This window comes from Leuciscus leuciscus (genome assembly GCF_965113295.1).
Source record: "Leuciscus leuciscus genome assembly, chromosome: 19".
NCBI lineage: Eukaryota > Metazoa > Chordata > Actinopteri > Cypriniformes > Leuciscidae > Leuciscus > Leuciscus leuciscus.
The window spans coordinates 14,007,902-14,020,268 of NC_138743.1; the positions used below are offsets into that span (position 1 = coordinate 14,007,902).

Here is a 12,367-nt window from a genome sequence, read left to right on the forward strand (position 1 = left end):
CACAGTATTAAATTAAAATAATACAACAAAGTTTGTTTCAAGAGGAATTTATTGATTGATAAAATTAAATTAAATATCCCCAAAATATCCCCAACTGAGCAAGCCAAAGGCAACAGTGGCAAGGAACCGAAAAACTCCATCAAGTGACCTAATGGTGTCCTAAAACTCCATCAGGTGCCTTAATGGAGAAAAAAAAACCTTGGGAGAACCCAGGCTCAGTCGGGGGCCAGTTCTCCTCTGGCATTGGATAGAGGCCGGATTGTAGTTTGAACTGTAGGATTATATGAATGCCTGGCTGAAGAGATGCGACTTTAATCTAGTTTTAAACTGGGAGAGCGAGTCTGAGCAACGAACAGTATCAGGAAGACTATTCCAGAGTTTTGGAGCCAAATGTGAAAATGCTCTCCCTCCTTTGGTGGTTCTGGATATCCTAGGTATGACCAAAAGCCTTGAATTTAGTGATCTCAAAGAGCGCGATGGATTATAGGGCGATAGAAGATCCGTTAAATAGACTGGAGCTAAGCCGTTTGTGTTGGGCATGCCAGTTTTGACATTTAACAAATGGTTAATGTGTTAATTTTCCAACAACGCTACAGCAATGTTTACTCCGGACTGTAAAGCTGAGATAACAGAACACTTGGCACCAATAGACGCATCATTTCAGGAATCGGTCACTGAGTACCATCTGCTCTGAGCTCGAGGAACCCGAGCATGTATCCGGCCATCAACACCATGATCCTCTCACACATGGCAATAAAAGTGTGATGATGATGACATCTGGTTCATACTATTTTCTGGTGCGGACTTGAGTTTGACATCAAAGTTGGTTTGGTAAAGCACTTTGATTTAAAGTTTTGCAACATTACAAGGTGCCTCACACAAGTACATTTTAAAGGGATACTTCACCGATTAGCATTAAGCTTTGTATCAGTAGAAACCCGGTAGTATTTTCGAATGACCGTGCTTCCCTCCCTCATGTTCCCCTGAGACGAGAGATTTCTGTATTGTCATTCTGCGTCATTGGAGTCTTTTTTGGCCAGAGGCTAGAGACTACAGCCAGTAGTAGGAGCTAGTTCCCCATGTTTTCAACCCACCCATAGAGGGTGGGATCTCACGATAAAACGCTGTCTTTTCAGTTTCGAGCCAACTAGTAGCCTATTTGTATAAATTCTTCCGATACTGCCCTCTGTAACTGGTAGACGTGGCTTGGGAGTGGCCTCGTAGGGCAGCGAAGCAAGTGCATTCTGGGAGTTGTTGTCTTTCATCCACATGAGCCAAAAATACATTTTCTGGCTTTTCTCAGTCTAGAAGGCACCAACTTCTAAAATAATTTCACATTTCTACTACATAAATAACCCAATTTAAATACACATTAATCTTTCCAGCGGTGAAATATCCCTTTAAGTTCTGGTGTACATGTGGAATTCAATATGGGTCAAAATTGGTATTAAAATAATAATATAATTATCCTGTTATGGTATAATGCATTTTATAAAGGTTTAGTTCACCAAAATGTTTTAATTCTGTAATCAATATCCTAATATCGTTGCAAAGCCAAAAGATTTACATTCATCTTCAAAACACAAAAGAAGATATTTTAAATTGAATTTCTGTCACTCCATTTAAAGTCCAAAACTTCATTATTTGTAAAAGTAATTACTTGTGACTAGGGCTGCACGATTAATCGCAATAAAACCGCATGTGATTTGGCAAAGGCTGCGATTATTTTATGCGCAGCTTGTCAGTGGAGTGCGGCTGATTGGTAGAAAATATTGCCCCATTTGAACGCCAGAGGGCGCTCTCATGCAAACACGATAAATATGCCCCGCCGCAGAAGTACAATAATGCGCATCATTCCAGGAAATCCCTATCGCTGTAGCTGAATAAACAGAAGATTGAAACGCTTTGATTAAACATGACTTATAAATACACGACTGCCTTATTCTGTGTAAGAAGGCACATCATCTCACTGAAGGATGCTCAACTGTCGTTATGAAGTGAGTTTGGAGTAAATGCATGTTATTAAATGCGCAAGGGTCATACACGTCCGTCTACAGTGTGTTTACATAGAAAAACAATGGAAAAGTAGCGTTACTGTGCAGACTGTCACACATATCTGTATCTGCAATGTATTGTCCTGAATAAGATTTTTTTTAAACGTATTATTAATAATTTTGATGATACATTTTTGTGAATAAATGCAGAATCATTTGAGAGTCTTCATGTCTTTATTAAGATTAAGATTTTCACCCACTCCAAGTTGTTCCCTAGCTACAGTAGTAAGCAGCTAACATTGTATTATTTGGTGCATCTGCATTGTAAAGTAATGTGAAACGAGACCTGGGGGACAGAGGTAGCTGGTGGAATAGCGCTAAGGTTTAGACCAAGCAATCGAAGCAAATGTTAAACAGACTGCAGAGTCTGTTTTCAAATGCACTGCCGTACACCAAGAAGAAACACAAGACTCTGCTGCTGAAACTGAAGCCGGTCAACAATGAGAAAGTGTTAAGCTAAAGCAAACACAGCCTTAGAGTAGCATCAACAAAGCTTCTGATACACAGTTAAGTTAATCCTGATGAATGTATTATTATGAGTATCTGTGTGCATGTTTGTTCTCTGGGCTCAATATGAGAGGTCATGTAAGAAGCAAAATGCACACGCTATCTAAAATCCATACGACTCATGCTCGATGCATTAACGGTCAATATGTTAACTGGAGCATAGTCAAAGTACATCCTATTGAGAGAGAGAGTAAGCACTCAGTTGAGGTTTTCTGACTGACTGGAGCAGTGCTGTCTCCTGAGGGAAGCTGCAGAAGCACTGTCAGTGGCATTATGGGATACAAGTTATAACCATGCCTTTGCAACTCTAACAGGCATCTAAAAATTATCTTGAGTTAAAACAATAATAATCACCTACAATAAATCTGCATGTGTTTCTGTGTGTTGGGTCTGTGGAATGAGAAGTGTGTGTGTTACCTGTGTAATGCTGGACCAGCTGTTGAAGGGTCTCAAACTGAGCTCTAGTGGTGATGTAATATCCTCCACTGTCCAGTTTACGGATTTTATAATGTTTCACGTGGTCCCCCTTCACATCGTCCCAGTCCCGGATAGACAAAGAGAAGGCACCTGCCACACAAACACACAACAGAAGCATTGCTGTAGTGCAGTGTAGTAAAGTAGTGGAGTAGATGGTGAACCAGAGAACCAATTATTTATCAGAACCGGTTCCATTGTTTAAAGAGTACTGGAATAGAATGATGTTAGTTCAGTGAATGATTCTCACAATATGCAAATATATTCAAATATTTAAATAGTTTGAGCTAGTAATGAGACGGGATTTTCATGCTCTACATTTTCAGTGGCTTCTTTTAAAAGTGCTTATTTTTTAGTGAATCAAACCCAACAAGTACTCAGTGTAATTATAATTAAAGAATAGTCTGTCACTAGTATTTTTTTAAATAAATATAAATCTTTGAAATATGTTACCACATTTTGTATAATACATAGTTATCACCAATTATTCGATTGCAAATTTGCCGCCTCTAAAAATAAATAGTTTTAAATGCTTTTTTATTGAAATAATCATTGAGCATTTGGCAATGAAAATTTCGTTACTTTTTTTGTGCTTAAAGCCAAAATATGTAACTTTTTTGCTTTAAAAATAGCAAAAATCACTATATCTATGTTATATATATTTTTTAGTTGTGTACTTACATTATCCCGACTGTTTCCAACAACTTTCAAACCAGGAGAAATTTGTAATTTAATTCGAGAAACGTCCCGTTTCTTTATTTCCGTTTTGTCACCGTCAATGGCGTCATATCCGCGTTGTCCCTGGTTTCCGCTCGTACTGCCATGGCAACCAGAGCTATGAACCAGAGCCCTCGGATAGTAACCAAAGCGACTGACGGTAGTTCGCAATGTCTATTTGCACGCTGTTGTTGTTTCGTTCAAACATTATGGACCATGGCAAGCAGACTTTGGATACAAAAGGAGAACTAAAACGAGAATCAATATCAGCGCGGTGTTTTCGAGATGCCTAGAGCTCCCATAGACAGTATATAAACGAGAGCTCCACGTCCGAGACTTCGACCGCTTCTACATGTACTTTATTAAACAGGTGAGCACATTTACATAAAACTAATCAATGTTATATAGCTCAACATGATGAAATGTTAGAATATGATCTGTATGTTATTCTAATGTTGATCTAGCTTACTGCTAGTCTCATACAGACAAACTAACACATACATTTCAACACATTCAAATGCAGTTTAGTGTGATAGTGTAATGTTAGACCAAGTGAAACAACGCTGCGTTACCTCACAAGTTTAATTTGTCTAATAAACTGACCTGTGACTGTGAGTAGTAATTCTGCACTCGCGTGTAACGTTAGTTCAGTAGAATGAAATGTCCATATCGCGTCGCGTGTGGAGCTGATAGCTGTCTCTTAGCAATCCCGAACTGCTTCATATCACAGTCATGATAAAAGCATCTATGTATTCAGTCATCCATAAACATTATTAGATCCATAGATTAGATCGGTCGGCTTGACGTTGACGACAAGATCCATAATTCTTAGCAAATGTTGCGTCATCAAACTACGCCTTTGTTATTGTAAATAAGTTAGCGACCCCTAGTGGCGAAAAATGCCATACTGTACGTTTAAAAAAAACAAAAAAACACCTAGACAAAACTGTTAAGAAACCAGAAATGTGATGTGAAAAGTGATATTTCACCCAAAAATGAAAATTCTGAATTAATTTACTCATCCACATGTTGTTCAACCCTACATGCATTTATTTCTTTTGCAGAAAACAAAAGAAGATATTTTGAAGAATGTTTAAACTTTTTTTGGCTACACAAAGAAAATCCAAAACAACACTGGAACACTGACCTTTACGAGACATAAGGGTGACTAAATGATGACAGAATTTTCCATTTTGGGTGAACTGGCTCTTTAAGAGAAATCAGAATCGTAACCAGAATACATTTTTCTTTACTCTTTATGAAATCGCACCCCTAAGAGCAGTAAACAGTAAACTTTTGCGTAACCCAGTATATGGTGTACAGTAAGTGCGTGCTGTTTATTACCTTTAGTGGTTTCGCTCTCACGGATCAGGTAGGTTCCACGCGGGTTCCCCGTTGAAAGAAGCTGCCTCTCTGCATCTTTACGCCCCAACTTTCCAAAATACCAGCTGAGAGACAGAGAAAGAGGAAATTATCAGAATGCCAAGTCTATATTGTCTCAATTCTGTTGATCAAGTCAGGACTGCTTGGATCTTTCTGTTTACTTAACAGATTGAATGCATTCTTTCTGAACATTTTACTGTATTTATGTTATTCATAATGTCAAAATCTAGGAACATACACTGAACAAAATGATAAACGCAACACTTTTGTTTTTGCCCCCATTTTTCATGAGCTGAACTCAAAGATCCAGTCAGTATCTGGTGTGACCACCATTTGCCTCACATAGTGCAACACATCTCCTTCGCATAGAGATGATCAGGTTGTTGATTGTGGCCTGTGGAATTTTGGTCCACTCCTCTTCAATGGCTGTGCGAAGTTGCTGGATATTGGCAGGACCTGGAACACGCCGTCGTATACGCCGATACAGAGCATCCCAAACATGCTCAATGGGTGACATGTCCGGTGAGTATGCTGGCCATGCAAGAACTGGGATGTATTCAGCTTCCAGGAATTGTGTACAGATCCTTGCAACATGGGGCCGTGCATTATCATGCTGCAACATGAGGTGATGGTTGTGGATGAATGGCACAACAATGGGCCTCAGGATCTCGTCCAATATCTCTGTGCATTCAAAATGCCATCAATAAAAGGCACCTGTGTTCGTTGTCCATAACATACACCTGCCCATACCATAACCCCACCGCCACCATGGGCCACTCGATCTACAACGTTGACATCAGCAAACCGCTCCCCCACACAACGCCATACACGCTGTCTGCCATCTGCCCTGTACAGTGAAAACCGGGATTCATCCATGAAGAGAACACCTCTCCAAAGTGCCAGACGCCATCGAATATGAGCATTTCCCCCCCTCAAGTCGGTTACGACGACCAGCATGCAGATGAGCTTCCCTGAGACGGTTTCTGATAGTTTGTGCAGAAATTCTTTGATTACGCAAACCGATTGTTGCAGCAGCTGTCCGGGTGGCTGGTCTCAGACGATCTTGGAGGTGAAGATGCTGGATGTGGAGGTCCCGGGCTGGTGTGGTTACACGTGGTCTGCGGTTGTGAGGCTGGTTGGATGTACTGCCAAATTCTCTGAAACGCCTTTGGAGACAGCTTATGGTAGAGAAATTAAGATTCAATTGACCGGCAACAGCTCTGGTGGACATTCCTGCAGTCAGCATGCCAATTGCACGCTCCCTCAAAACTTGCGACATCTGTGGCATTGTGCTGTGTGATAAAACTGCACATTTTAGAGTGGCCTTTTATTGTGGCCAGCCTAAGGCACACCTGTGCAATAATCATGCTGTCTAATCAGCATCTTGATATGCCACACCTGTGAGGTGGATGGATTATCTCAGCAAAGGAGAACGCTCACTAACACAGATTTAGACAGATTTGTGAACAATATTTGAGAGAAATAGGCCTTTTGTGTACATAGATCTTTAAGTTCACAAAGATCTAAGACTTTTTCTATGTACACAAAAGGCCTATTTTAGGCCTATATAAGGCTCATGAAAAATGGGGGCACAAACAAAAGTGTTGCGTTTATAATTTTGTTCAGTTTATGTAAACTCAATCAAAAAAAGAAAAATGGATGGCTGGGAAAAAGTTTTTACAGCTGTATGTAAAAAGGCCTTACAAATGACATCAGAAAAATGCAGACAACATCTGCAAACTTGCATCACTCAAGCATCTCCCTCTCGTTAAAGTTAAGCGTGTTAGACTGAGCCAGTATCTGACATCAGTCTGGTTTTTGAAAATGTAATGGGACATCAAAACATCATACAACACACAGTGTAACCAAAGACATCATAGAGGAGAAATCAACATAATTAAACATTTCATTTAGAGCAGAAATGTACCTGCTGTCTAAAACAAAAATCGTGTCTAAAAGGTAGTAACAAACTTAAGTTGTTTAATTATTTATTTATTATTTTTCATGATAAACTGTTTACTTGGCAATCCATTTGGAGGGAGGGGGGTTGACTACAAGCCAAGGTAAAAAAAAAAGAAAAAAAAAAGGGGGATTGAAAAGAAAACTTAATTTGCTGTCGTTTTTGGTACAATAACTCAAGACGCAGTCACATTTACTGTTACTCAGTGGAATTTCAAAGGCAGAATCCAGCCATTCCAATAGGAATCTATCGGATATAATACATCTAAGATGGCGATTGGTGCATTGGATTAGGATAATGTCACGATTATTTGAAATAGATGTTGGTATATTACTGACAGATTTTATTTCCATATGTAAATGAAACACTTTCATGTTTTCTGGATAATTATTTTCTAAAAATTGATCATAACCAACCCAACACTTGTTGGTGTCAATCCTTTTGTCAATATACTTCAATTTACTTCAATATACACCAGGTACTTGGATTTCTGATTGCCGTCTTTCAAATAACATTTAAAGTCCCCCTGTAGTCAATAATGTTATTACCTAAAACTCATCTTTGATCACCAAAATGACATATTTAACGTTTTTTCAATGAAAAAAAGAAAGAAAAAAAAGTTCATGCCTTAAAATAGCTTGAATGTAACTCTACACCCTTGCCTCATTTAGTATACGCGATTCTATATGCAAAAAGATCCAGTCGTTGACGATCACACATTGATCTGATTGGTTACAGGGTAGTTTATGACATCAGAAACACCAGCAATTTCAAACTGTGTTTTTGAGACTGTCTTTGGTTTACTGCAGTTTTAAGGAGAAAATACTCAGCAATGGTGTTGACATGAATTTGAACATGATTAGTCTTAAAGCATATTAAAAACACCACATAGAAATATAAATAACATTAAAACTTGATTTTCACCACAGGGGGGACTTTAAAATATAATTATTTTTTACTAATTTTCGACTGCTCAAATGTACTTAGCACGTGGTGAATTTGAGCTAAAATGCAGTGTTGCTCATTGGTGCCCTTAGAAAGCGCCTAGTTTGCCTATGGCTAGAAACAGCCCTGCCTTTATGCTTCAGATACGGTTGAGCTTGATAAAATGGTAATACATGGGTCAGTTTTTGGGAGTTGTCTTTGTACTTTGCCTCAAACAACAACAACAACAACAACATAAATGTTGCCTAGCGATAACATTCAAGCACCGCCCTGCACTGCAACTGTCTCTGGATTAATTTAGAGAGGGCTGAGGTTTGTCAAGCATCTTACTGAGGGGTCTCTGGGTTAAAGTAGGAGTGAACCGAATGACATCACTGTACCCCCACCCTTAACACATCCCAGTGTATTTAACACACACACACACACACACACACACACACACACACACACACACACACACACACACACACACACACACACACACACACACACACACACACACACACACACACACACACACACACACACACACTCCAAGACTTACTCCTCAGCCTGGATTGAGTCCACGGGGGCGACGTAATTGCTGGGAATGTAGCCGGTTCCTCCTGTAGTGAGAGAGCGGGCGTCCCACCAATCACCCTCACTGACATAAAGAGAAAGACAGAAAACACACACACACACACACACGTTATCTTCTTGTCATGGTGAGGCTTAAGATTTTTCAGATTTGTCCATGAATCTGTCCTTCCGTATGTTCATCCATCTGTTCATCCAATTCATCCATTCATCTGTCCGTTCATTCATCAATCCATCTTGCAACCATTTATCCATCATCCAGTTTTCAGTACGTTCTTCCATCTAACCATCCATCCATTCAGGCATTCATTCAGTCAATCCTGTCTTACTACAATGTCAAACTCAACACACACTATACTTCTACCTCTTCAAACAGAAACAGGTTGTTGTGTGAAAGACTGAAAGGCCAGATGCAGGTACCACTAATGTTTCTGTGGAGGAGAGAGAGACTGTGTGTTTTCCTTGAATATTTACAATGATCCCTTTATCACAGTGTCTGTCATTGCCTCACATCTGTCCCCTACAAACCTTTCAAAGCAAATTCACCACATCCACAACATACACACACACACACACACTTTCACATACAGAATGGAAAACGATCTGCTTACAGCTGGTCTGTAATTCTGTGAACGTCCCATTTATTCGATAACATCCTACTCTCTCTTTAACATGCCCTTCATGTAATACCCCTCTCCAATGACCAATATCTTCCTCTCTCAAATAGCCTGTGCTCTTCATACAAAACATAATTTCTAAGAAAAGCCTCTCTCATCTCTCACAATCATTGTGTCCACTTCCCCAGACACACACACACACACACACACACACACACACACACACACACACACACACACACACACACACACACACACACACACACACACACACACACAGCATGGCATGAGAAGACCTGCTGTACGCAGTGCAGGTTACATTACCGCCAGCAGATGGCGCTCTACTATAAAACATGTTGGCAATGTACACAATGCAAAACAGGCTTACTACTACTTACTAACTTGCTTGCAACCTACCTTTGAATTCAACGAGACAAAATTCATATAACTGTTGTAAGTGTAGTTTTAATAAAGTATGAATGCAATATGGCTAAGTGCAAAATGTCCATTTCTGTGGTATAAAGTATATAAAGTGTGAAAAAAAAAAAAAAAAAAAAAGTTTGCAGAGCACAGGAATCAAGTACTGTTTTCCCACAATGCAACACACTCAACTTTACCTTTCCTATCCAGTGTGTTGAATAACAGTGAATTAATAACTGTAATATCAGCCATGATTTTTTAAATCCATGTTACAACTTATTACTTGATTGGAATAATGCAGTGCCAATAACAACAATATGTATATCCTACATGACAACTGTAACATGGTTAATGCACATACATTGTGATAAGGTCATGTGACATAGCTTATGTTTCAGATCTTTGACTTACGTGCTGTTGATGATTTGAAACTTCTCTCCTTTCCTGAAGCTGAGATCATCTTCAGTACGAGCCTCATAATCATAGAGAGCAACAAATAGAGTCACACCTGAGAGAGAGAGTGGGAGAGAGAGCACATCAGCACCATGAGGATTAAGAATAAATTAAAGCATACTTTATATCCTGGAAATGGACAACAACATAGGGCAACATGAGCACTGGAAAAGAAAAAGCCATTTTGGTCTGCGGAGGCTTTCAGACAGATCGAATGACATTCAAGACCTGCAATTAGGGCCTTTCAGGAGCCATTTCAGGAGTCAAGACTGTTTCAGCTGATTCAAGACCACCAGTCCAGAACAGTATACACACACACACAGACCTACACACACACTAATGATGTCTGGTCTAAGGGAAGCTGAAAGCCACACCTCTCCCGATGGGATATTATAAACAAAGCTGTGTGGGATCGGGATGGGGAACATTTGTCTGGTCTGGCAATGCAAAGTCGTCTCCACTATTGTCATTTTGATTTCACTTTTGCCTGTAACTGTCTTTGCCTCAAATGATTCCCACAAGATTTGAGAAATTTGGTCATGACATGGAACCAGAGTAATGGGACACAAGCAAACCAACCCTTCATTAGATGGAACCCAAACCTAAAATCTGTCATTAAGCACATACTCAGTAAGACAGGAATGTAAAACAATCAACCTCAACGGGCTCACATTCAACACTTAGCAGTCTGAGACCATAAGCCATAAGTGATGGTGATGATCCATCTTTATACATCTTGGCAATATCATAACCAATCAGAGGTCACACCAGATTTTGTTATTTGGTATTTATTTTATTGACAAGTTATTTAATGTGTCCCATCCCACCTTGTAGTTTCAATAGGAAATATATCAGCACACACTCTTAAAAATAAAGGTTTAATTTTTTTTAACAATTTAATCGAACAGTGGACAGTTCTTAAAGCCCCCCGTGGTGAAAATCAAGTTTTTAATGTTGTTTATGTCTATTTGGTGTTTTTAATATGCTTTAAGAAAAACCATGTGCAAATTCAAAAGTTATTTTTCTCCTTAAAACTCCAGTGAACCAAAAATAGTCTCAAAAATGCGGTTTGAAATCGCTGGTGTTTCTGACATCACAAACTACCTTGTAACCATTTAGGTCAATGAGCGGTCGGGCTTTAGAATATCATTAACTGTGGAGCAGGGGAGTCTCAAGAGAAGCCAGGTTATCCCGGTATATTTTTCTGTTAATATAAAAAATATGGTACATTTATCAATATAGCGGGTGAATGATGTATATAGGCCATTCTACAGAATTGGTTCAAAGTCAGAGTTGGAAACATCTTGAAAAAAAGGTGTCTTTTTCCACAAATTTTGTATGTAAGCAAATGGTATAATATCCAAGGGTAAACATTTCTAGTAATTGTGCAGTTAACTATCATGTTGTATTTTCAGAAAGTTCTCTCCCCAAATTTGTCACTACCGAAACACAATAATAAATAATTTAATAAGAAGGCTTATATTGACCTATTAATACCTTGCAAATATATATTTCTTGCTATTTTCCCAAAAAAGTTTTCACAGGTAAATCAATAACAATTTTAACAATATTTCAAGAGTAATTTTATAAGATTTGTTGTATTTTGAACCCAATCTTTCTTTGTAAAAGGTTAAGGATTCATTAGTTTGAATATACATTGAACCAAACACTATAATAACATCTTAGTTGATAATTCAGTGTACTTTATTTTAGACAAAACATCCATGTTTCGGTCGTGATGGCACATTTTCTGTAGTGACAGTAATGTTTTGGTAGCAAACACTAGCCTGGAAATCCAGACCCAAATCTGAAAGATTAAAGGTCTGGCATTGAGTAATGAAAATCGGCCAACTCGAGGGGCGGTACCAAGCATGCATTTGAAAATCTCACTGCATGGCGTGCACGCAATTGGATAACACTACGACCAATCACTGTCGTGATTGCGCTGTCACCAGCGCTGTCGTCATCTGTTTAGCTCGCCTCTGGCCCGCCTATATCAGATACACCGATGTGATTGGTGCAGCTTGGCTACAAGGGCATAGTTAAAGGGGTGATAGAATGCAAAACCAAGTTTACCTTGGCATAGTTGAATAATAGCAGCTCGGTGGGTAAAATGGCCATACACAGAATCTCAAAATCCTGTGTCACCTCATTAATATGAAAATCTCAAAACTTTACACTGCAGCTGTAAAACGGTCGGATCTCAAATCAGCTCAGATGTGACGTAACACTTGGGGGATTTCCTTATTTGGATCTGGTCT

General features: G+C 39.1%; 1 protein-coding gene across 3 annotated transcripts in view; it reads right to left on the minus strand.

Moving 5' to 3' along the window:
* The window catches only part of fynb (FYN proto-oncogene, Src family tyrosine kinase b), a 119,527-nt gene that overhangs the window by 17,381 nt on the left and 89,779 nt on the right, over positions 1–12,367 (minus strand). For all 3 annotated transcript variants that reach the window (XM_082148484.1, XM_082148486.1, XM_082148485.1), the window contains exons 4-7: positions 10,065–10,161; positions 8,585–8,683; positions 5,097–5,200; positions 2,979–3,128 (exon numbers count right to left, since the gene is read on the minus strand). In XM_082148484.1, coding sequence (XP_082004610.1) covers positions 2,979–3,128; positions 5,097–5,200; positions 8,585–8,683; positions 10,065–10,161 — 450 coding nt within the window. The remainder of the gene's footprint in view (positions 1–2,978; positions 3,129–5,096; positions 5,201–8,584; positions 8,684–10,064; positions 10,162–12,367) is intronic.